Source organism: Glycine soja, chromosome 11, assembly GCF_004193775.1.
Source record: "Glycine soja cultivar W05 chromosome 11, ASM419377v2, whole genome shotgun sequence".
Classification (NCBI taxonomy): Eukaryota; Viridiplantae; Streptophyta; class Magnoliopsida; order Fabales; family Fabaceae; genus Glycine; species Glycine soja.
This window is the reverse complement of record NC_041012.1, coordinates 52,639,634-52,666,242: the sequence shown is the minus strand read 5'-3', so window position 1 is coordinate 52,666,242 and position 26,609 is coordinate 52,639,634. Positions and strand designations below refer to the sequence as shown.

Below are 26,609 nucleotides of genomic sequence, written 5' to 3'. Positions count from 1 at the left end.
AGGGCTCAGAAAAGGACAAAAAGCAAACCATTTGGGTTTGGGCTACACCTTCCTAAGAATATTTCACTGTCATTTCAGTATTTTATCAGCGCTTTTTCCCTTTCGCAAAAGTTGACGTTCGTGGTTTTTACTCCAATATCTCTTTTCTTTTTTCTATTAAAGATATGATTTTTTTTAAACGTGTTATATGAACTTTCTCATTTATACTTCCGTATGAAATAAATTCCTGTCCAGTCCCCATCCACCAATTTGTTTTTTTTTTTTTTTTTCATTTTCTTAAAATGACCTTTGTTTTCTTTTCTTTTTTTCTTGGACGAGAAATTTTTTGCCATTGTTCAGAATCTAGTTTTTTTATTGTCTTCCTCCCCCTCCCTTCAATTGGAAATGTAATTTGCTTGCCAGTTTCCACCTCATCACGTCGAGACCCAAGTCAACATTTGTGTATCAGACTGTCCAGTTTAAGATTTGAGATTAACTTTTCAATGTTGGGCCTATGGACTAGGCTCATTATCTCTGAATTTGGAAAGGGATTTATGTATCCTTTTTTGCTCTTCACACTCCCATGACTTTTTTTACTTATATATTCTCAACATACTCCTTCTTTCTTCCTTCTCAATTCTAACCCTTACCATTCTCCCTTCTGGGAATGGAAAAAGCAAAACTTATTCACAAACCAACTGAGCTAGACCTTCTTAATAAATTATTCATGACTTTAAGTTTAACTTGTTTATTTAGTAAACTCAATCTTTAATTAAAGTTCAACTCATTTAATTCATAAAACAAATTCAACATCAATTATGAATTTAGTCTCAAACTATGTTTGCCTCCACCATCTGCACTCCTCATTTTCTAATCTCTATTCTTCTCTCCGAAAGTCTTATTTTCTTTTATTTTCCTACCTTCCACTCCCCCCTACTCCTACCCATGACCCATTCTTTCTATCTGTATCATTCAGATTGGATATGATGGTTTCCAAAACTTTAAAAACTATTTGAATTCACTCTGTTATGTTTTTCTCCAGAAAGGGTTTTCGTGATTAACAAAAAAATAATCGAAAGTTAAGAACGCATTATTCCTATGAAAAGATAACTAAAGTTACATTTTCACTGTAAAAAAAAAAGTTACAATTTCAATTAAAAAACATGCAAGGAGAAAGGGTTATGTTATGTATAATTTAACCTAAAAAAACAACGGAGAAAAAAAATGAGCTGTCTCCATCTGCAATGCAAAAATTATTCAATACGATCAAGTTTATAATCCCTTTCGTGATTTAGTTGATTCAAAAAGTTGTAGGCTCTACATAACCAAGAATCGTTAAAAGAATAGTGTTGCTATCAATTATTTGGCAGAGCCAAAAAACAAAAATCCTAAAAGGATTTGATAGCTGAATCGAAAAAATAAACACAGAAATTTTCTATAAAAAAAAAAAAAAAAAGCCTCGTAATTTTGGAAGGTGGAAACGTCTCTCTTTGCAAATTTTATTTCTGAAGGAAATTGCGGGATGCAATCAGTGGTGATCGTGATCGCCATGTCCATAAGGATCGCCACCAGGGCCGACCACTTCCAACTGTAAAGAAAACCAAATAATTAGTTCCAATGAGCAGTAAAACACCCTTTCAAAGCAGCTGTTTAATTTTATTCAACTAAAATTCTAAGTTGGTGACACGAGTTCAAATTAAGTTTATTCCCACTGTCCTCATCGAATTTTCAAGTTGTCGTTCATATACACAAAAGCTGTAAAGATGCACTGCCCTTTGCAGTTATAGCATGTTCTCAACTTACCTTAAAATACTGTGAGCACACTGGGCATTCTATAGGCTTGCCTTTCTCCAGCCAAAACCAGACAACATCATGCTCACCTTCTGCAGAAAAAGGGGGTTTTCACCACACAATATAATCAACTTCTGGTATTTTTCATCAGATTAAGAAAAGGATTGCACACAGATTCATAAATAAAGAAAGACAAGGAACACTTACCACCTTCATCTCCTGGGCATCCAACTATCCTTCTGTCAAAGTAAGATTTAACAACAGCAGGTGCTTCCTATCAACCAAAACAGACAACAAAGCAAACATATATTAAACATACTTCAAAAGGGTTATATACTTATATATTACGGCATTGTGAATCTAAAGAAATGATTTTAAAAAAAAAGTAATATTTCCACTTAAAAAAAAGGGGAAAAAGGAAGAAGGAAATAAAAAAAGAAAGGCCTAGGGCATCAGATCCCTTGATATGAGAGAATGAAGTGGATTTCCCCACTTCAAATCCAAGTTGCATAGCAACACAATTCTACTTATAGTTTAAGTGAGTGTTATGTTTAATGTCGGGAAACCCCCAAATTGGGGTTGGGCAAAAGCTCAACAAGCTATAAATGTCTTTAATCTTTATTTGTATCTTTTACGACCAAGTGCAGAGGAGTAATTAAGGATAACAGTTTGTCAAATACACTAACAATTTACCACTATCACCCACCGAAAACCATAATAATACAAACACCATCATGCTTTATAAGTTTCTTTTTAGGGAATCTTTATATTGATTGTTAATTGCTTCTAAAGAATATCATATGTTAGCAAGACATCAATATATATATATATATATATATATATATATATATATATATATATTTCTCCTTCACAAATCCTGTCCGAGCAATAGCTCCAGAGGATTGCTTCTACATTAAACTCGGTAGGCATGGGTAGTAATTAGTAATGGTTCCAACCCGACTGACATTTTTGTCACTTTATCCTTCTGCATATTTTTACAATTTAAATATGTAATAAATAAAAATATGTGAATAACTTCGTGTAGAGATTATGCCAATTGTATACATTATGGTGCCTGTTTCATCAAATTATATTTTGTTTTAAAATATAATTGTGGTCTTAAATAATTAGAATGTAAGCAGCCATGAGTAATTTTTAACAATTCAATGCAAACATTACACGGACATTTATGTATATATAAAAAGTGATAACACTAACCTTTGTGCCAAAAGGACCTACGGGATGGTTTATTTCAAGAATATCCCTTCCCTGAACAAAATAAAACAAAAAATTAGAAAAGCCTAAAAAGGAGCTGCAAAAATTATCAACAGACTAACATAGAAAAATCAGGATATATATGCAAAATCAATCTACCTTTTGTTATATGTTATGAAAATGGATTGGGTAGATAATATTATATAATTGAAAAGGCAGAAAAAAAGAAACCTCGAGATCGGCCTGAATCTCCTCACGCTCGTGGCCGGTAGCAATTGGCACGACATCTTCAACCCTCTTTTTGAGGGAAGAAGCACCTGATTGAGATAACAAGAACGAAATTGAATTAAGAAACGAGCAATTCAATATATAGGGGAAATGGAGAGAAGGAAAACCTGATTGGGCGGTGAAGTGGCGGGCGAGGAGAGTCTGGGCGGCGAGTCGGGGACGAGAAGGAGAGAGTGTTGTGTGTAGGGCTTTGAGGTTTGAAGAAGAGAAGAGTCTCCGCCACATGGTTATGCTTCCGATCTCAGATTCTCCTTTTCTTCTATTCTACTAACCCAGACTATGTATGGATCGCAGGCGCAACACATTTGTCACGTGAGGCATCCCATCGCACGTGTCAGTCAGTCAAATTAAGTCACTTTCCTCTGCCCTTCATTTAACTTTTGTTCTAATTTCATGGTTACGAGCAAATTTTTATCCAGTCTAGACCAATCGCACGTTAGGATGGTTGTTCTTAATAAGGTAGTATTATCTTTATTTTCCTTTTAAAAATTTCTCAAGTATATATATAATCTTTTTTGAGTTTTTAATCTATAGAAAAAAAATCACTCATAAATTTTTAGGTCCATGATGTAAACATTAGAGGAGAGACGAAATGTGATCTCCTAATTGTGAAGCTTGCAAGGACTCAAAAACTTACTCAAGAAAGTTGTGATAATGAGTTTTGATGAAGATAAAGTCAACAACTAATCATAACTAATGACGATGGATGTTGACGATTAAACTATTCATAACTCGTGTAATATATGTTCTATTTGTTACTTATACCAAAATTTTGTCATTGTTTTGAATTCTACTTTTCACTTTACAACCATTTTACACAATCTCTTTTTATGTGCAGCTACAAAATATATTTTGCTATCAAATGAGTAAAAACGGGATTAATATTAGTGGGAAAAAAGATTGTAATATAAATAACTTATTAAATCTCCATTAAATTAATTAACAGAAGTGTCAGTCATGGTTATCGTATGAGGAAAAAATTATTGCAGAATAATTATTATTTTTTATGTAATATTAATTATTTTTATTTATATTTCTTATATATTAGTGATATATATAAAATTATAAAAATAGATTAATGAGAATGTAATATTAGTTTTATGAAATTGTTACTCTTTCATTTATTTATTATTATTATTGTGCGTATAAAATAACTAAAAAATAATAATTATTTTGATATGGATAGAGTATTGTGTTGTATATGATTGCATTTATTTTGACGGATGAAAGATAGAGACGTAAATATAAAATTCACATGTTGTCTCCTACATCACGTGCACAAGCATGATATAGGTATATCATCATATTCATTGAAGGAACTCCCCGTCATTACTGCATTTGATTTGATGGAAAAATAGATACATAAATAAATGTGAGACTTGGTAAAGTCGCTCAACAATAGTAAACCCTCCTATTATTACAAGAATCCTGTGGTATATATGCTCAACTACATGAATGTAGCACATGTACGTGTTTTGATTGAAACCTCATCATCAAGCATGTGTGGGATAACGAACACCAAGCAATTTTACATCATCTATGACGGGTCCACAAAGCGAACCAGAGTTATCACTCTTCATGGTGTAAAATGTGCTTAGGAACCTAAGACGAGTACGTGTTGAGACGGCCTTGAACCGAAGCTTGCCTCTGACAAAACCTCCTTTACCCTTAGATTGATATGGAACTTGGACAGTGTTTGCGCCAGCAAATGCTTCTACCATCATGGAAGCTTCGCATTCATTGTTGGCATCACCCACGGCGAAAGTGAGGTCATAAGTCTTGCCGATTGTAGTAATCACTACCTGTGCAAGTGCACTCTCTTTCCCTGCAACAAGTTCAATAGCTCTTTTTCCCTCGGGCACAGCAAAGTGGTCAGAATCAATGTACTTCACGGCCTTAAGAGACTCAACAATCCACCCTGGTAAAGGACCGTGAGAATCCTCTATATGCGGTGGGATCAAAGCCCCCCAAGACGAGTTGGGAAATATATATGGCCCTTCTTCCAAGTTTCCATTTTTCAACAAATTAGCTGCACCACATTAAAAACCCAATTTTAAAAATTTGTTGTATAATGCAAATGTAGACACATAATACACAATGTTAAGTTAGGAGTATTGACCTCTTGTTCTTTTGGGTGGGTACAAGACCTTGAGGGCAACGGAATCAATGAGGGGACCACAAGCTGGATCCTCTTCTTTGCCAGGGTTATGGATGACAATTTCAGCTTCTGGGAAATCTGCTCGGAAGCCACAAGTGAAAGACTCCCAGCCATTGCTACCATACATAGTCTGAATGGGGATGATGCCCCAGTCCCTCTTCTCGGTGGTTGGAACCACTGACACGTTGAGCTTCTCCTCTTGTGCACAGGTTCGAGCTGCACTGAACGTGATGGAGTAGAAGGACCCCTTAATCAGCTTCAGCTTCTGCTTAATGGAAGCTTCGTTGCCAAGTCTAACTGCATAGTCACCCTCGGGCACAACCAGTAACATGTCACCCTGTTTTTGTCCTGATTTTATGTATTCAACGAACCCCGAAATTGTCCAATTCGGTATGGCATCGTGGCCTGTCACTACGGACCCCTTCAATTGTGATGGCTTTGGGCCCTGCTCGAAGTTCCCATTTGGCAACAACCCTGAAATTTCACAAACACTTGCTGTGTCACTAGAAAATTAAATCAAGCAAGAGAAAACCTTTTTGTCATGTTCCATGTGACAAGAAACATGCTAGTGCAGGCTGTGAGCACATGAAAATATGTGTAAGCCATGTGAAAAGATTTACAAGCTCTTGTTGTAGATCCCCACCAGTTGTCGGTATATTTCTTCACCAATGGATATCAATCATATATTTTTTTTTCAATTATTTTACAATTACTTCGATTCTAAAATTATGCAAAGAAAGAAACATAAAAGTAAAGATTTGACACGTGTATATACCACTATTTTAAGACATAAGTTAAATTAAAGATACAAAGAAAAAAAATTCATTGTGAAAATTTTCTCTCATATTAAAAATAAAAATTGTTCAATATACATTTTTCTAGTAATTAAAATATTTAATTGATAGGATATATTAAAAAATCTTATCAATTAACAAGACCCATAGAATTGTTGGTTTGGCAGGTGATAAGGGTGACATTAACAAAACATTTATATATTTTCTTTTCTAATTTCTAAATATTCAAACGGCAGTATTAAATAGGAGAATTCTTATCTCGCAGATGACACAATATAGACTACGTTCATGAATTGGTTAGCGCGAGTGTCAATTGTTCGAAAACAAAAGGGCCACAATTTATTACGGAGGACTAAATTAGATCTATCAAGGGATTGATTGTAAATGGGAAACATATCTACGATTGTTGAGAAGTACTATGATGGAATTAACTAGATAAAGGCACTTGTTTTAGTTCCATTCCAGCACAATGACCATAAGCCCTCCGTCACCATAATTGAAAATTGAAAAGAGCATAAACCTTAGAGTTGAGAGACGGTGAAAATCACGATAATTAATTTTACCTACAGTCAAGTTTAGTTTTATAAGAATATAGATGTTTAATTATTGTTAGCAAAAACTGATTTTACTTCAAAATTTTGATTTAATAAGAAATGATAAAAAAATTATTTTTATGTGAAGTTGAAAATTTTACAGATTTTCATTCCAGCCTTACTTTCAAAATAAAAGGATCTAAATATATACCACTTCACTCAAAAAATCAATTTTAATTATAATTAATTTGACAAAATTAATTTTCAAACGTTTATCCACACACACTATCAATTCTGCATGTTTTTTTTTTTTTTATAGGCATGTTAATAATAATATTGTAATAACAGAGTGCCTTAAGATCTGTCCAAAGAGATATTGTGGATTCAGTCTAAGCAAGGGAAAATTTCTGACATTTCAAAATCCTAAGCAAGCTAGCATTTTTTTTAGGCAAAACATTTGTAGTACAATAATGATAATAATATTAATAATAATATAGGAATTAGCAAGCTAGTATTCAGTGGGTTGTGAGCAATGCTGGAAATAATCTGATCGTGTGCATGTAAATAGCAAGTTTGTTAAAACGGTTAAATGTGGCATGCAATTGAACTAGCTATGAGGATAAAAGTAAATACTAAAGCATTATGGGAGTAGTGATCATTGGAGATCGATGATGATAAAACTTGCATTGAATCGTTGGATTTTAACTATCACAATACACAATACACTAGCAGTTGACATGATCAAGAATGGTTGGTTCTAACTTGTAATTAACGCTGATGTAAGAATGAATAAAGAAAAGTGATTCAAAGGCAAACAAGCACGTTTGAATATATAAGTGGAGATAATTAGAACTAACCATCAGTGAAGGAGAAAACAGTGTGACAAGTTGAGATTGAGAGGAATAGCACTAGTTGCAGTTTGAGCCTCAGCATTTTGAATCAATTGATGAATTACCAGAAAACAGAGAGAAAGAGAGAGTGAGGTTGGTTGGGGTTGGGGTTGAGATCCCAGAGCCAGCGAGCACTCGGTTTTATTTGAATCATTACATGAAAAGGCCACTGATTTTGGCACAAAACTACATTCATGCCACTGGAACTATCGTATTGCACTTTTAAGATTTCATTTTTCCGATAACAGATAGCTTTGTCTCGAAGACATGTCCACATTGCCCTCACACGTGTCAAGAGTTTAAAAATGACCTCATTTTGTATTTTATCGTAATGCTCATTTAATGTTTGTTCATTATTAACGAGATTGACACTAAATTTTGCCTTTCTATTTCTCTAGACGGCTGTTTTTAACAGACTTTCCATAATGAAGAAAAAGTGAAAAACTAACGCATAGAAGAAGATAATCTTCTTCAAAAAAGAAAGAAGACATGTACTACTATCATGATCCCTATGTTCCGCAAGATGAAAATTAATTAAAAGTTAAAAGCTAATAAATGAAGGTGAAAAAACGAGCTTACATTTGAAGTATTCAGTTGTTAAAAAAAATATAAAATGATTAAAAATAATTTATATAAAAAAAGATAAACAGAAGCTAGAAATTAATATAGTAAAAAAATTACTTTAAACTATCAAAAATTACTAAAAAAATCTTATTTATTAAATAATTAAATAAATATTTTAACTAATAAAAAAACTAAAAATTAACCAAAATATGCCGTGAAACAACATATATATCATAAACAATAATAATAAAACCGATAATGACAAAATCAAAAATAATAAATATAACAATAATGTTAATAATAATAATAAAATAATAACAACGAACATAATTACAACCACAATAATAGTAGCAACATTATATATATTTTTTGAACTAATGGTAAATATTTATTTTTTAAATATAATTTTAAGCAAAATGTGCCTAGCTAAAACCAGCTAAAATATGATTGAATTAGTTTTTAAGTGAATTGGAAAAAAATTAGTTTACTTTTTAAAACACAAATAAATTTTCTTTAAAATGCATAATAATTATCATTATACTTACTATAATCACTACCAATGAACTTTTGTTATTGCTATTACGACCACACTTATCATTATCATTAATCAATGACTATCAACGCTATTGCTATCTTTATCGCATTTTATTATAATATTTATCATAGTTTATTATTATTATTAGTCTTGTTGTCACTGATACTACTACTTTCTCCGTGCAAATTCTATTATCTTGTCATTGCTATCTTAGTCCCCGTCGTTAGTTTAAATTAAGAAAAAAAAAGTGATATCTGTATTTTAAATTTCAAATACAATATTAAACTTTAAAAGCTAATACAAAATTAAAACTAAAAATTTCATAATTTCATATATAATTTGAACTTTGACGAAGCAAAAATTAACCGAGCCAGCAACATTTCCACAGTCGAAAGAAAGGAATATTATCGAGACTAGTATAAATACCGACACGTGTCATTACATTGGCATGGTTTTACGCTTGCAAGGAATTGTTAAAACAGAAAGTATCATAGTAATATTTATTCATTCAGTTTTACGCAGAAGGTGAGACAAAACCATTAATTAAAACTCACATGCTCGTTCAATCAAGAACATATATTGTCGGTGACGAGAAATGATTGCTACTCTAAAAGTATAATACTAATATTCTTTCTTGATAAAATTTTCATGAATTTAACAGGAAAAAGAATTAAAAAGATAATACAAATTGATTTTTTCTCATGAATTAAAATTTATTTATATGCTTAATTATAATAAATATTTTGATAGAAATTCTTTTATTTTTTGATAAAAATGAATTATGATGAATAACTAAAGAAATTATTTTATGTAGCTTATGCTAAAGCTGAATTATGTAAAATGATTTTAACTTATAAGAAGAATTCAATTCATTTAGTTTTTATTTATTTATTTTCATCTCCTATTAATACTTATAAAAATATTATTGAAACAAGACCTAAATTATCATAATTCAATTTTATTTAAATTTATGGTGAAACAATAAATTGAATTCTTATATGAAATACTATTTTTATTTTTAATTGTATATAAAAAAAGTTTATACTTTAGTCTCTTTATAAAATATTGTTTATGAATTAGATTTTATTATTTATTAAAATTATAATGGTGTTAGATTTTTTAATATACCAAAAATGTCTTGATGTGAAATGTAAAGGTAAAATTGTAGAGTTCATTTTGTATAGACATTAAGTGTAGTTTGGTTTTCTTTTCCTGGAAACTCGATCTAAAATAAAAATAGTACTAAGTACGAGAATAAATCTAATGTTGTTATCACTTTGACAAACGATAAGAATTCATTTGTAAATGTTTCTTTACGTAGAGATCGAAGGAAATAAATTAAATGTATAAACAGTGTAAGGGTTTTTTTCACTATAAATTATATATATATATATATATATATATATATAATAAAATTATTGATTTTTGTAATAATTATTTTAAAAGTTATATATAAAGTAATTTTTAATTGATTGACGATATGAAAACCCTTACGTTAATAGTGTATGGAAATTAGCTTCAAATGAAAATATGGCTTTTCTACGTAGAGATTAGAAATGAAAAATAGTATCCGGTGAAGAAATTAAAAATTAACCTAAATTTAATTTATGTATAATTATGTATATGGATACGTTAAACATTTTATGGGAGACGGGTTGTTTATCGTCTTTCTGAGTTAATTGTATACATGGGACAACATTTTATTTTGTTGATTTAATTAAGTGATCTCTGAGTGAGTTTAATTTGTTTCACCGCCATATCATAGTTCATGCATGAACAGCTTGAATAAATGTGAGAAAACAAATGATGACAGATAAATGACCATTTTAACCTGGTTGACAGATAAACACATGGCTTTGAATTTGATAATGTTTTGTGTGGATCTTCTCTTCTGAGAAGGTGGGTTGGGTTGGGTCCAAGATATGTGGATCATATATAAAGACAAGAACACCCCTCAATTATTTGAAATCGGTGAATGTTGTATACCAAATCTACATGGTCTAATGGATGCCCTCGTGGGGATAATTTAGAAGTGAATGAAAAATCAAAAAGGGGATCCATCAGATCAAACCCATGTGAGTGCAACTTATTTTTAATTTCAATGTGCCCTTCACCTTGCCAACATATTTCTGGCCATTCTTTATTTTATTTTCCTTTTTGTTTCTTCTTTAGCGGTCGGCATTAATGATTCTAAAATTTTATACAATGAGTAAATTGGGTATCAAGATAATGACACTGATTTAGGGGCAGGCTCGAGAATAATTGCTTTTATGTACAAGTATTAGGCAGCAATTAATTAACATGGTTGCATGTGGTTTATGTAGTTTAGTGCATTCTGTCGATCGCATCTATCGGATTTGGACTGCAATTATTGACTAATTAATGGAACTTAGTTGCAACTTCAGATGCTAGAATTTTCGTTTACATTTAGTTATACCAAATTCTATAGAATTTTCGTGTATGAAAAAGAAAATTTGCACCAATTTGCTAGCCTTAATAATTGAACTGAAGCCTTATAAGTTATTAGTTATAACCTCTTACTGCCGTATTTTACGCACAATAAACAAAAATTCTTAGTGTACAGTCCAAAAAAACAAAAAAAGGTAAATCAAGCTGAACTGACGGCAGATTCTTTAGCCGACAATGTCAAATGGTGAGTAGAGATGTCCCCAGAGGATGTACCCAAATTTCTTCGGTCCCTTTTTTTAATTTATTTAAACTTTAAAGTCCGGTCTCTTTTATCCATAGAAATTAGAAATATTTGTTGTTTTCAAAAAAATAAAAAACACCACATTTCTCTTATACAGTGGTAGGTTTAATACAATTACGTACATATTTAAAATTACTTACTAAATTATTATATGTGATTTTTAAATTCACAACTTCTATAATTATATCTCTCTAACTTCCGAACAAAGTAAATAAATAAATAAAACGGGAGCCATAAATTTTTATTTTATAATAATAGGTGCATGTGCTGGAAACTGGATGACTGGGTCTTCCTAAAACATCGGCTATTGCACTGCACCGTTCTTACTTCTTATGGCCAAACTTTGGGCATATGCAAATTCCCTGGGATAAAGGGTTTTGATTTTGTTTGGATCGAAAGTGATTCTCTTGCAGCAGTGAAGCTAATATTGTTTTTTAAAAGCATATCCTATTTTATGATTTTAAGGTGATTTTTTTTTACTCAATTAGACAAAAATAAAAATTAACTTCCCCAACTGTTCGTCAAAGATTTACACAACTATAGCAATTTTTACCATTCATGTGAGAATCAAGAACGAATCTTCCACAAAATTTATTGAGTGGGACAAAAAAATAATATTATGAAGTATACTATTTTTCAAAAGAAAAAATATAAAATTTTATTAAATATATAATCTCATGATAAAAAATTAAATTGTTTGAGTTTTTACACATTATAATTAGGCAGAGTGTGTGTTAATATCACTCATTTATTACATGTGTTTAGTATTAGATCGAGGAGCAAAAAGATAACAACAAAAAATATAAAAGCGGTAAGATTAGTAATAATATATTCTCTTCTTACATTCATTTAAAAGAAATTATTTTTAGCTTCAACATCTATTTTTTAATGAGATTTTTTTTATTATCAAATATAACAAGTAAAAAAAATCATGTGAGGGCAATTATTACATTCCCCTTGACCTGCATCTGTCCTGGTGAGAATTTGATCCTAACACCCGAACTCTCACCTTATTTTGCCATTTTACTTTATACATACCCTCTTAAAATTTGGGTGTTTCAAACCCGAATTTTAAAGGTTTTTTCTGAAAGAAAATATTTAAAAAATTATTATTTTTATTTAATTATGAATATGTATAATAATATTGTTTAAAAAGTAGTTTAAAATTTGGAAAAAATAAAATTTATCCTAATAAAATGTAATAGGTGGAGATATTTTATTTATTGAATTTTCAATTTTCATAATAAATTAAATTTATAGTTGTTGTAATGTTATGCATGTTGTTTAATGCCAATGTGCTTGTGTTTGTTATTTAATGAAGTTATTTGTCTTTTATTAGTAAACAAATTCTGAAAAACACAATTAATATAAAAACATATTAATGCACGAATAGATAAAAAATTCAAGTTTAAAAATATTCATCAAATTAATTATTATTTAAGTAAATTACAATGTACCATTCATAAAAAAATATTAAAAGTTATCGATAATTATTCTTACAATTTAGTTATATTATATGTTAATGTCTAATCATTGTAATAATTATTTAATCATTATAATAATTAGCAACATAGAAATATGTTGCTAATTATTATTTTTCTATCTGCATTATTTTAAAATAACAAAATTTACAATAAAAGTAATTAAAAACGAAAAATAAAATAAAAACTCTTAGAATTTAGATTTGAGAGAACCGAATTTTAAAAGGGTGTGAAAAAAGTAAAATGGGAAAATAAGGTGAGAATTTAGGTGTGTCAGAACCCAATTCTCACCATAAATAATAGCAGTTGTTATTTGTGTAAATCTTTGGTGAATATGCTAGTTGGAAAAATTAGTTTTATTTTTGTTTATTTGGGTAAAAAAATCTATTTTTTCGTGGGTTTTGTAATGTTACATATGTATCAAGATTTCTCTTATTTTTTATTTTCATGATAAATTTTACTCTGGGTTCTAAAAACAGTCTTTATGGATTCTATTTCATTTTTTTTTCAAATATTCCCTTCACTTTTTCTTAAGCATTATTGATTTTTTTATTAAAAAAGTTAGAATTTAAGAGTTCTTCCATCGTGAAGATCTTATCTTGTATTCCAGTGAAAGTTCTTTAAAGAACCTAGTTCTTAATATAGGGACCAATATAGAACTGCCACTGCTCTGCTCTAACACATTTCTAGTTTTCTAGCCTATGAAAGGGGGAATAAACCAGCGGATTGACCAGCTAACGCCTAATTTTGCGAATGAGTACGTTGCCAAGATAGGCACACATATGCATGTAATGTTTCAGAATCCTCCTCATGGTTGCACTTGCACATCCACCATCTCCTCTCAAAGAAAATAAATAAATTAAGTAATCATGATTTCACTTGAGCCTCTTAATGGAGAATTATCTTTAAACTTATGCACGGATTAAGCCGTGTAAAGTGCATATCATATTTGAAGAAATGTGTTATATGCGTGTGTGCTAATTAATAGAGGACATGTGTTACTAAGTTTCAATACACTAACAAAATATTAGGTGCAACACTCATGCATTTGTATGAGGATTTTTTTTTAATCTTTTACAAGAGATAAAAGTGTTTTCAGTTACTTTCGATTAAACTTGATTTTGGTTTTTCTACTTTTAAATTTGATGGATTTAATCTTTTAATTTTTAAAAGATATGAATTTAGTTCTTTCTCATATTTAAAATTATTAACATTCAGAAAAATTCACGTATTTTTTAAGTTAGAGAAATAAATTTATTAATTAGAAAATACACGGACCAGAATTAAGTTTGACAAAAAAATATAGAAACCAAAAACCCATTTTATTTATCCCATAATAGATAGATAACAAATAAAAAATAAATGATAATAGATAAAAGATATTTTAATAAATATTAGATAATAGATAACTAATTAGTTATCTTTAATTAATAAATTAGATCATTTGATTGATTTGACTTTTCAAATTAATTATTTATCAAAATTATTTACAGTAATATATTTTTATAATTTTTTCATGCAATAAAGTATATATTAATTTGTCACTATTTATTATTTTCATAAAAATAATTTATTTCTGACTCGTTAAAAAATACATTTATTGGAAAATAGAAAAAAATGTATAATATAATTATGAGTTAAACTTATTTATAAATTTTATTATCATGTATTTTTTTTATGCATTTTATTGTAAAAATAATATGTAGTATTTTTTAACCTACATTAATGATAAAAATGTACATCATAAGTAGAAAAAAATATAGATTTTATTACGTGAAACATTTATAGGAAATATTATTTTGTTAATAATTTTTATAAACAGTTAAAAAATCAATCAAATACTCTAATTGGTTGATTATAATTAATTAATTGATAGCCATAAAATATATTAAAGTTACTATATTTATTAAAATATTATAAACCGTAGGATTAATTTAAATTAACCACCGTGTGGATTTGTCACCGAATCATATTCTTTAGATAATAGAAGATAATAAATAATAGATAATCCCTCTAAATTTATATATAAATTAGAATAACTATTTGAACGAAAACATCTTTAGCCGTCATTCTTTAACGAGAGATTCATTTCAACAAGATTGTTTTTAGAAAAAAAAAAATTGGATTTTTTTAACATCTTATGTATTTCATTGTATCATTTTTAATATATTTATTTATATCTTAAATTTTAATATATTTTTAAAAAAATTATTAATAACTAAAAATAATATTATATCAGAATATAAATTATTTATTACATAATTTAGGAGAGTGTATATAATTTTAGAAGAATGTATTTGATTAAGATTTTTAAATAATAAAAATAAGTTTTATGATATATAATCAAGATTATTAAGATTTTTTAAGGAGTACAATAAAATCTGTTAATATTTAATTAAGATTGTTAGTAATTTATAAAAAGTTTAATGTTATTAAAAAATATACAAATTTTAATGAATTATTTTTTTATGATAAATTTTATGTAACTTTTTAGTCGGTAGTATAATGTTGCACGTATCAGACGATTATACTCAAATCTTTTAGATTTTATTAAATTATTTTCTTTCTACTCATAAGTAACAAAATTTTAATTTTAAACAACTCAATACTAGATTATTTTTAATGATAAATAAAATTAAGCAATGATGTCTAAAAATAAATAACTCATTAAACAATGAGCCTTGAATATGTTCTTAATGAGACATTAATTGATAGTAGAAAAAATTATTAAAAATATTTATATAAGTTTTTATAATTAAAGAATTACTTAATATTTTTACTAATTATTTTAATTATTTACCATATTAAAAATTTAATAAGAATAATGTAATATTTTTATTATAAAAAAAATCAACTTAAAAAAGTTAGATTTTCACCTCTCAATTAAAAAAATATTTGTGGAAACATTACTAAAAAAATCATTAACCCCCGTAGAGATTTATTTTGGGAAATATTATTTTTTAAAATAGATATTAAACATGAAAAATTAAGAATTCACATGAAACTAAAAACTTATCTCCTATATATCAAATGTCCTCTATAGGTACAAGGTTTTTTTAAAATTGTTGAGAAAATATTTAAAAATATTATTTAAATCAAAATGTATCAATTTTATCGTATAATGAGTGAAAATTAAAATTTCAGAAATTAACATTAATTAATTTATATTATTAAAAATAAAATTAATTATATTTTAATAACAGCAAAATAATATTATAGTAAATAATTGAAGCGACATAGAAATATTTAAAATAGCAATAAATTTTTTGACAAATATTCACTATAATTTAAAAAGTTACAAAATAAAAATAAAAATTATAATTATAAAGAAAGAGATATATATTTATATTTTTGATCCGTAAAATAAAGAGAGATATCTCCGTGCATGGCACGTTACCAGGTCTAGTTTGCACGTAAACCCTCGAGACAGACTCCAGTCCACCACTGGAAAGTGGAAACCGCAGCTTTCCTACAATCTGCTGCCGTCCACGTACGTCGATTTAGTCCAGGTCTCGTCTCTGTCTCCTAGTTCAATTGTTGTTGTTATTATGTACGAGTACGATGATGTTGTTCCATATCGGAGATAGCTTAAATTTTATTTGTTGCAGATCGATTCAATTAAATGAGGAAGAGGATAGACGAGCGAATCAGAACTCTCATAGAGAATGGCGTCAAAACAAGGCATAGGTCCATGTTTGTCATCATTGGCGACAAGTCTCTTGATCAGGTAATTAACTCAGCTCGATCGCATTGTTCTACTAGGCATTTATTTTTGCATTCAATATATTCTTTCTTTGTAGTATATATAGTGTAATAGTATTAGATGGAATGGAACGTGATGGATTATATTAATTCCATCGTTTGCCATATGTTATAATTTGATAATTCTGTACGTTCCATCTCATCATTCAATTACATAAAACATTTTGAAAACTTCATTTGAGTCCTACTATGTGCAGATTGTAAATCTTCATTACATGCTTAGCAAGGCACAGATGAAATCCAAGCCAACTATGTTATGGTGTTACAACCACAAGCTTCAACTAAGCAGGTTCGGTATCTATTGTTAATTATTAAACTGTGATGTACTGGTTTGTTTGAGGGATGCGTGGGATTGATTAAGATGATTTTGAATGCAGTAAAAAGGAAAAGCGTCATAGGCAGATTCAAAAATTGAGGCTGAGGGGTCTTTTGGATCACGAAAAAGTTGATGCATTTTCTTTGTTTATGGAAACTAAAGATATAACTTACTGTTTATATAAGGATTCGGAAAAAATTCTTGGTAATACTTTTGGAATGTGTATACTTCAGGTATATATCTTTATCCTTTTCTACTTGTTTTTTTCTTTCCTTTTTTCCCAAGATAAACCAGTTTTGCCATTCTCTCTTCTTTTATTAGGATTTTGAGACATTGACACCTAATCTCCTAGCAAGAACCATAGAGACAGTGGAGGGAGGAGGGTTGATTGTTCTGCTGCTTGGTTCTCTATCTTCCCTGACCAGTCTGTACACCATGGTCATGGTATGAACAGTACACTGTTAATTTAGACCTCTTTCTCAAAAGAAATTTAATTATGAAAACATTTCTTATTAACTATAATTATAGTCTCAGCTTCTGTTGATCTTTGAGCACCTATGACTACAATTTTGACCTCAGGATCTTCTTTTTGTTTTCATTCATTTCAACTGTCACGTGGTTCACTGATTGCAGGATGTCCATAAAAGATTTCGAACCGAATCACACTCTGAGGCAGCTGGGCGCTTTAATGAACGCTTCCTATTATCAATTGCTTCGTGCAAGGCATGTTTGGTCATGGATGATGAGATGAACATATTACCAATTTCATCTCACATAAGATCAATTACGCCAGTTCTTGTAAATGAGGTACCCTCATTTATTTCTTGCTTTTTTTTCCTATGGGGGTTTCAGATGATTTTTACCTGACACTTTTTCCAAAGCTACAAGATTGTTGCTTTCCAGACACTGCCTAAAACAAATGTACTAAGTACTAACAATGTGTCTACGTTGATGTTTTGAGATAATGCTAAAAATATGTCTTTTCCCTCCCGCTAGAATCTAGAAGGATGGTGTCCCTACTTATTTGTTGTGCTTTGAGTATATGATGAATATTTCAAAATCTTGGTGGCAATTCAAAAGTATTTGATGAACACAAAGGTTATAACTGTTAAGATGCCTGAAAGAGTAGAGAGATACAATACTATCTTATTATTGGAAAACATTTCATAATAATTTTTAGAGGTATTATTTCTATTTTGTCTTGTTGTAATTCGACACATAATATGATTTTTTTTAAGTATCGTATCCGTTGTCTTAGTATTTGAATAATTACTAGTTTCACAATCTCACTCTATTCTATAACCTACAACTGTCTAGTGCATAGCTTGCAATTTTTTTAGTTATATTGTCAAAAGCAGAAAAGTAATATAGTAGGAATTTCTTTTTCCATTCGTTTCTTGACATCCAAGCAAGATGCTTGTATATTTTTATTTTGGTGGAGTTCTCTGTAATTACTGCCTTTGAGTTTGTGGTACAGGACGCTGAGGGACTCTCAAAAGCAAAACAGGGCCTGAAGAAGCTTAAAGAACAACTGAGTGAAAATTACCTTGTTGGATTGATTAGGAAGTGTTGCACATTGGACCAGGTAGGACTATTTTGCTCGCAACTCTTCATTGTCCACTGCAGCTAACCAAATTGGTTTTTCTGAGTGGTGAATGTGAGTGGTTTTATATGGTTTGTGTCAATAGGGTCATGCTGTTGTTACATTTCTGGATGCAATTTTGAGCAAAACACTTCGTGGTACCGTTGCCTTGTTGGCTGGTCGTGGCTGTGGGAAATCAGCTGCCCTTGGTTTATCTATTGCTGGTGCTATCGCTGTCGGGTACTATGCTTTTCAGACATAAAGATATCTTAGATATGTTCATTTGTGATAGAGAAGACAATTTTTTTAGGATCTTATTGGGAAACTATCTGTGTAGGTATTCAAATATCTTTGTAACTGCACCCAGCCCTGATAATTTGAAAACCTTGTTTGAATTTATACTCAAAGGTTTTGAGGCACTTGACTACAAGGTACAGGTTCTCTCCCTGATTGACATCTATAACAATTATTGCTTAAATAAGATACATTTAGAGATCATTTGTTTCATATAAACCACTTTTGAATATTTTTAATTTGTTTGTTTAGGCTTTTGAAAGGAAAAAAAAAAAAACATTTCTGATTATTTTGAGTAGGTTTTTGTTGGAGTATGCTAGCTTACTGTGTCAGTGTATCTTAAGCTGGTTTATGTGAAACCTGAATTGTAATTGGAACTGTAACTGTCACAGCGTGTTTTACAACTGAATTTTGTTATTGAATTATACACCTTACTATAAATGTCTTTTTTCCGTAACTGAGGATATTAGAATTGATGAACAGAGAAAACAAAGTTTTTCATTGATTGAAACAGAATTACAGAAAAGATAATTACAAAAGAAAGTGATTAGCTATTTATAGCTGTACAGTGATAGCTGAAATCTAACAAAGTGTAACTAACTACACAGAATCCTAACTGAAAACAGGAAAGAAAGTATGAGTAAAGGTATACTCCAATAGAGCAAGTAATGAAAATATCAGATTCAGTTTCCCTGAGAGACTATGAATTCTCTCTGAACTTTTCTCAGCACTTTCCTTCATTTTCTCTTCCTCCTAATTTTGTATCAATCCAGCCTCCTTTATCTTTTGATCTTTTTGTGTATAGAAAGTTGAATGAAGTTTGCTTAAGATTACTATGGTTTCCATTGAATAGGAGCATATTAATGTGGTGAAAAGTGGGAAGAATACGGTAAGGATCAATATTTACAAGCACGAGCACCACATACAAACAATTCAGGTAGGGCTTTTGCATTAATATATTTAACTTAAAAAATTGTCTTGATGTTAAGGAAAAATACCATTGCTTTGAGATTACAAGTAGATGAAATTCTGGACTTGTTTTTCATCTTCAGTATATACTGCCACACGAGCATGAAAAGCTTTCACTAGCTGAACTGTTGGTTGTTGATGAAGCTGCTGCTATTCCACTGTCGATGGTGAAGTCTTTACTTGGACCATATCTGGTCTTCCTCTCTTCTACTGTTAATGGGTATGTATGACTAGTGTTTTGCTTTTGGTGAAACCTTCCTTATTTCATGTCGAAAACTACTTTAAGAGGAACTATTAATCCTTTTGAATTATTAGCCATTTCCTTCTCTCTTTAACCAAGTTTGATATGTCTCCCCATTTAAAAGAGTTAACTTGTGATGTGACTTCATTGATTACTGAAAGAATTGTTTTCTTTTAACTCAAAAGTTACGAAGGTACTGGACACTCTTTAACACTAAAACTTTTGCATCAATTGGAAGCGCAAAGCAATACATTTTCCAAGAGCACAGAGGGCACTGATTCAGGTATTTTGCTTCTGGCTTTTTAACCTCAAACCAAAGTTTAAATAAACAATGTGCATGCCATCTACTCTTTAGAATGGACATACATTCTAAATGGATTATGAAATTAAGATATTTTTGGTTTCAAATGATCCATTAATTGATGATTGTAATAATTTTTTTAAGGGTGTGTGTGTGTGACTTATTGCTAATTTTTTTTATCTCTCAGGTTATCTGTTTAAGAAAATAGAACTGAGTGAATCCATCAGATATGCTTCTGGGGATCCCATTGAAAGCTGGCTTAACAAATTACTTTGCTTAGATGTTTCAAATGCCATCCCTAATCTTAGCAGCAGGTTATTTCTAGCTTATCTCATGTTTAGTTGGAAGACATGACCGTTTTTAAATCTCCATGTACGTTTCTTTTGTCCTGAAATCAGGTTCCTCCCTCCATGTAGTGAGTGTGATCTATACTATGTTAATAGGGATACTCTCTTTTCCTATCACAGAGATAGTGAATTATTTTTGCAGGTAAAACCAGATTTATCAGATGATGTTGGGTGGGTTATGATTAATATTTTCACGTTTAGATATGGTGCTAAAATGTTGACATTCTTGCAGCGAATGATGGCCTTATATGTTGCATCAGATTACAAGAATTCTCCAAATGATATACAACTGATGGCAGATGCTCCAGCACACCACTTATTTGTGCTACTTGGTATACTTGGTTCTCTTTCTAGTTCTGCTTTGGTTCCTCATGATTTCAAATTGTGGTTGTGATTGTGTTGTAGCGAGTCAGAAAACCTTTACATCAAAGGCAATTGCGGGAAAATGTGGTTGATGCGACCACAATTGCGGTCGTGATATGATTGCAGAGTATCAAAATATCTTGATATTACGACCGCAATTGCGGTTGCGGACTGCAATTTAAAATCATAGTTCCTCTATTTTAAACGACATGACTTGAATGAGGCATATGATGGTATTTGTATGACAGGACCTGTTGATGAATCAAAGAATCAACTTCCTGATATTTTGTGTGTGATCCAGGTACACATCTTTGGCATAAATAATCCTATTTTTTGCTGCATTTATCCACTGTCTTGTTGGCTTTTTTTACGTGGCTTGCCTACACTGCTCTAACAGAACTTAAATGTTTTGGTTCAAGGATTAAGAAAACATTTTATGTAATTTTCATTAATAATACTAGAGTTCCATCTTTTTTTAATTTTATTACATATTTTTCAATGTTCGTATAGGAAAGGGTGAAAACAGTGTTTTCATGTTTGAAAACAAGGTGACATGTTTTGTAATTATTTAGTGAAAACAGGAATTGGAAACTAAAAACATTCTTGAAACCAACAAGACCTAATATGACCATAGAAAACTACGAGTCAAACCATCAAGAGATCTAGAATTAAATGGTCCAGATTGTGTTGTGGCCTTCTACAAAGCAACAACCATATGGTATATCAAGGAATCTGTAAGAAACATATTTTGATACTGAAACTATCTACAGACTAGGATAATTTCTTTTGCTGATTTAAAATGCTTGAAGTTTGCAATTCCCTTTTTATAAAAAAATCGTGGATTAATGGTGCTTATTAATTTTTTGGATAGATATGTGAAGCTGCTGTACATGGTTGAGTTCTAAGTTTCCGTTTATGTCATTGTACTTTATCATGCAGAACAAAACTTGAAATTGAGAACTAACTGAATTACTTAAATTTTATGGTGGTTCCATGATTTCCTTTACCCGGCTTGCAACTTCCGTATTTTGTTTTTCTTTCTTTGGTGTTTGCTTGAAGTTTGTAATTTCTTGTTATTTATGGTTATGCTTGTCCCAATTTCTGTTTATTATGGTTGCTCTTTTTGTTGTGACATCCCACATTTACAGGTTAGCCTTGAAGGGCAAATATCTCGTCAGTCAGTAAAACAAAGTTTGAGCAATGGTCATATACCTTCTGGAGATCAAATACCATGGAAATTCTGTGAGCAATACCAAGACACAGTTTTTCCTTCACTTTCGGGCGCTCGCATTGTTCGCATTGCTACACACCCTGATGACATGAAGGTAACTTCTATTTTCTGGCTTATGGTTTTGGTTTACCATATTCTTCAAAAGTTCCAACACCTCTTCTCTTTTCTTAATCTTTCCCTGATTTCAGCATGGATATGGTTCGCAAGCAGTTGAGCTTTTAATACGGTGAGTGGATGGCCTTCTTACTTTGATTGGAGTGGTGTTCATTTTAACTTTCGTTTAAATTTAATATTGCTTTGGTTTGGGGTCCTTGGTTCAAGGTGTGGTAGAAAATACCTCTGGCATTTGTGTGTAGCCAATTAGTGCTCTAATGAAGCAGTTGGCTCATCTATGAATCCAGTTCTTTAATACTTTGCTTTAAAAGATGCTGTAACTTGGAGATCATTTAGTCTTGAATGTCAAAATCTAAGCAAAACATAATCAATTAGCTATTTACATTTTTTCCACAGCTACTACGAAGGTCAACTTACTCCTATCTCTGGGATTGACGTTGATGATGAAGTGCAGACTTCGCAAATTAGGGTTACTGAAGCTGCAGAAAAAGTATGTTTACCCTAAAATTCATTTTTTTTATAAGTTTAGATTCTTCTGTCCCAGAAAGTTATGTATATCATAATGGCATTAGAGCTACATAGGAGTCTTTCTATCCAATAACTGCTTTACCTTTTTTCTGACTCTACTGTGAATTTAGGTTTCACTACTTGAAGAAAATATAAAACCAAGAAAAGAACTTCCTCATTTGCTAGTACATCTGCGTGAAAGGCGCCCAGAGAAGCTCCATTACATTGGCGTCTCCTTTGGGCTAACCTTGGACCTTTTTCGCTTTTGGAGGAAGCTCAAATTTGCTCCTTTCTACATTAGCCAGATTCCAGTTAAGCTTTTTTTCTTAACAGTGGACAACGATACTGAATTTCTTTTTTAAAAATCAATCACCATATATTGTTTCCTCAACTTGACAGAATACTGTGACTGGTGAGCATTCTATTATGGTCCTGAAACCCCTAAACAATGATGAAATTAAAGTTGATGGATCAAATCAGTGGGGCTTTGTCAGCCCATTTTACCAAGGTGGGTTCATCTTCCTATGCTGTTATGATCTCTGTTCAATATTTATGATTCATTTTGTTAATTGTTGGTTATTCAAAATGTTCACTATTGGTAGATTTTAGGCAAAGATTTTTTAGACTTCTAGCTTCCAATTTTCGTGGCATGGAATTCAAGCTTGCTATGAGGTTAGTATAAAAAGAACTTAACAGTTTACTAGGCATCATCAATTCTCAGTTGTTGACATGCATGAATGTTTTGGGGTTCCTTGAACTATGCAGTATCTATCCCCCTCAATTATCTCTCCATTTTTAAAAGTTCTCATTAATTGATGATTTTTCCAGCATCCTGGATCCAAAAATCAATTTTGAAGAGCAAGATCCTTCAAAGACTGCTTCTCATAAATTTATGGGGTCAGTCAGGGAATATTTATCACCACATGATATGAAGCGACTAAAGGCTTATGTTTCCAATTTTGCTGACTTTAACCTTCACCTGGTGAGATCTCAAATGCTGGGTACTGGTCATATTTTCGTTACTGTTTCTTGATGATAACCAGTACGATACTTTTTCGGTAATTGAAAATTGTTGTTCTCACTCCCTCAGTAAAAACTGCTTCAATTCCCTTGTAAATTATTACTAGTATATTGGAATTCCATCTTGATTCCCTCTCCCGCCATGGCAATCACCCTAATTTTTTCTTTGCTGGCCAACATAAAAGTGAATATTCAATATTGTGGAAATTAAAACACTTATACCAGAAATCATTGTCATTTAATTTGGCATGGTTGTTTACTTACTGAAGTAAATATCTAAAGTTTGTGCAACAATGTTAATAACGGTGGATGGCATTTCATGGTGGCAATAAAAAAATTTCCACTCTAACAATATGGTGGATGGTATTACAGCTTATGGCGGCTATATAACACATGGAAATCATACTAATTTGGAGTGCCTTTAAGTGTGATCTTAACCTTTTGTTTTGTTTTTTTTGACAGATTTTGGATTTAGTTCCCATCCTTGCACGTCTCTACTTTGAAGAAAAGCTTCCCGTTAAATTGTCATATGTTCAAGCTTCTGTGTTACTCTGCATTGGCCTGCAAAATCACAACATTTTGTACATTGAGGTCTGTTTACCAACCTACTAATTTGTTTAGTTGAAATATTACGCTCAAATGACTTGGTAGAACCTAATAATGCCTATAAAAAGGACAACCAGATGCTGAATCTCTACAAAAAATTTACATTATCTTCATTACTCTTTTGAAGTTTGTGATCAACTTATCATGCATTGGTCAATTTACCATGATAGACACATTCTCTGTCAAATCCATGAGTCACTCTAAAATTTATTGCCCATTAGCATCTTCTGGAAAGCTGTTGGAATTACATTCTCTTATTATGTGTTGCTTCATTTAACAGGGACAAATGAAGTTGGAAAGGCAACAGCTATTGTCTGAATTTAGGAGGATAATGAAGTTGTTCTACAATTATCTAAATGGCCTTGCATCCAAGGAGATTGAATCTACCTTGCCCCGAATGAAAGAAGTAAGTTTTTAATAAGAGAAAATAAAGTATGCACTAATAGTGTAAAACAATTTTACAATGTCACCTAATTATAAACCCACTGTAGGTAGGGTCATAAGTTCTACTAATTTGTGGCTCCCTTTTTTATACTATACTAATCTTATTTTGTCCCTAGATCGTCATGGAACCTCATAGTGTGTCTGTGGATGATGACCTCAATAATGCTGCTAAACAAGTTGAGGATGGCATGAAGTTAAAAGCAGAAGCACCCGTTACTCCTGAATTGCTCCAGCGATATGCGATTGTGGAAGGAGAATCTGACTTGGAGACAGTTTTACAAAACAACAGAGGAAAAATACCCATTGGTGGTCTTATCAGTGTAAAATCCAGTAGTAAGCCTGAGATGATGAAGAGAAGTCGAAAGAATGATAAAAAACGGACAAGATTTTTTTGGTCACACAACCATTTTTTTTGGTGGAATTGCTCATACAACCATAAGCTAAGCAAAAGGAGAAGAACCATACAAGATTGATGAATGTTTTCACTAAATTCTATTCTATTTTAAATATTAATTTTTATATATTGGTCTTGGTCATATTTAGCAATCAATATGTTTGACATGTCAAAATTACAAATTTAGCAAAACATAATAAAAACAATTATATTGATGCATGTAGGTTTCTGGTTCTTTTGTGTTGACTAAATATAAACTTTTGTGTTTCTGGTTCTTTTGTGTCGACTGTCATATAGGATTGATTCTCTTGCAAGAGTCCGTTGTCGTTCCATTTTGCCAACATAGCACAGCCATGTGTTCCAACAATATCACCACTTTTTGTATAACATACTGGAACGAAGTATCGACTAGGAGCAGGTTTGTGATCAGCAGATAGGACAATAAATAGTGGAGTCCCATATTTCAATCACCCATATTTCGTTCAAGATGACTGTAATTTGTATTCTTTCATCACCCATATTTCAAGGCATAGTGAAGTCCTACAGCACTCAGTGTATATTTGATAAAGTGGAAAGCAAAGATATGAATGTTTTGAATTAAAATAGAGAGTAAAAATATGATTTCCAAGGAATTTTATTGCTGATTTCACTCATTTGTCACCCTCTTTTGCCCCTACCAAACAGCCTATTATGCTGAGCAATTCTCCAAAGTAGGAGTGCACAATATCAACAGGGCAGAGGTATATCTGAAAAATCCCTTTCTGTACAATCAAAGGCAACCATAACATTCTTCCTAGAGGTTGCTATTTGCATCCCCTTTTTACTTTAAACATTTTCACCCCTCAATGCCTCTTTTATGGTCTTCTCCATTCTTTCTTGTTTGACTTTATTTTGTTGCTTTTTTATTTCACGTGGCGAGTGATACTAAGAAAATAGATAAAGAAAAAAAAATTATTGTGAAAAAAGTATTTATAGAATTTTTGCATGAAGGCAACGTTCTTCACTTCGAAAAATTGTACTCTTATCCCTTGATCCTTGGGTGCCATTCTTGCTAACAATAATGAATTCGGAGAAGATCGATAAATTACTAGTCACTGCACGTTAATGCAGGCGCTATGATGCACAAAAAAATTCGACAAACATCAACAGCAGACTTTTAGATTGCTAACACTTTCTTTAG

The 26,609-nt window shown here is 31.0% G+C and overlaps 3 protein-coding genes across 5 annotated transcripts; 1 reads left to right on the top strand and 2 right to left on the bottom strand.

Moving 5' to 3' along the window:
• Positions 1-1,219: 1,219 nt before the first annotated feature.
• Positions 1,220-3,576, bottom strand: LOC114374841 (cytochrome c oxidase subunit 5b-2, mitochondrial-like). Of its 3 annotated transcripts, none has more exons than XM_028332548.1 (6): positions 3,381-3,563; positions 3,217-3,302; positions 2,989-3,039; positions 1,981-2,044; positions 1,783-1,862; positions 1,233-1,567 (listed from the first exon to the last, which is right to left on the bottom strand). In XM_028332548.1, the coding sequence occupies exons 1-6, from the start codon at positions 3,496-3,498 to the stop codon at positions 1,508-1,510; spliced, it is 459 nt and encodes a 152-aa protein (XP_028188349.1). In that variant the 5' UTR covers positions 3,499-3,563; the 3' UTR covers positions 1,233-1,507. The 3 variants fall into 3 exon arrangements, with proteins under 3 accessions (XP_028188347.1, XP_028188349.1, XP_028188348.1); XM_028332547.1 differs by having other exon boundaries at positions 1,978-2,044; positions 3,381-3,557; XM_028332546.1 differs by having other exon boundaries at positions 1,220-1,567; positions 1,978-2,044; positions 3,217-3,576.
• A 972-nt stretch (positions 3,577-4,548) lies between these two features.
• Positions 4,549-7,778, bottom strand: LOC114373703. Its single transcript, XM_028331220.1, has 3 exons — positions 7,616-7,778; positions 5,393-5,905; positions 4,549-5,302 (listed from the first exon to the last, which is right to left on the bottom strand). The coding sequence occupies exons 1-3, from the start codon at positions 7,689-7,691 to the stop codon at positions 4,767-4,769; spliced, it is 1,125 nt and encodes a 374-aa protein (XP_028187021.1). The 5' UTR covers positions 7,692-7,778; the 3' UTR covers positions 4,549-4,766.
• An 8,782-nt stretch (positions 7,779-16,560) lies between these two features.
• On the top strand, positions 16,561-25,554 carry LOC114375512 (RNA cytidine acetyltransferase 1-like). Its single transcript, XM_028333308.1, has 25 exons — positions 16,561-16,665; positions 16,898-16,989; positions 17,078-17,249; positions 17,338-17,460; positions 17,650-17,823; positions 18,494-18,601; positions 18,705-18,838; positions 18,936-19,029; positions 19,746-19,829; positions 19,945-20,081; positions 20,288-20,385; positions 20,591-20,717; positions 20,802-20,892; positions 20,983-21,082; positions 21,362-21,414; positions 22,262-22,438; positions 22,533-22,570; positions 22,855-22,948; positions 23,097-23,276; positions 23,365-23,473; positions 23,568-23,637; positions 23,794-23,947; positions 24,448-24,576; positions 24,872-24,997; positions 25,152-25,554. Exons 1-25 carry the CDS (start codon positions 16,561-16,563, stop codon positions 25,506-25,508), a joined length of 3,126 nt encoding a protein of 1,041 aa, XP_028189109.1. The 3' UTR covers positions 25,509-25,554.
• The last annotated feature ends 1,055 nt before the right edge of the window (positions 25,555-26,609 follow it).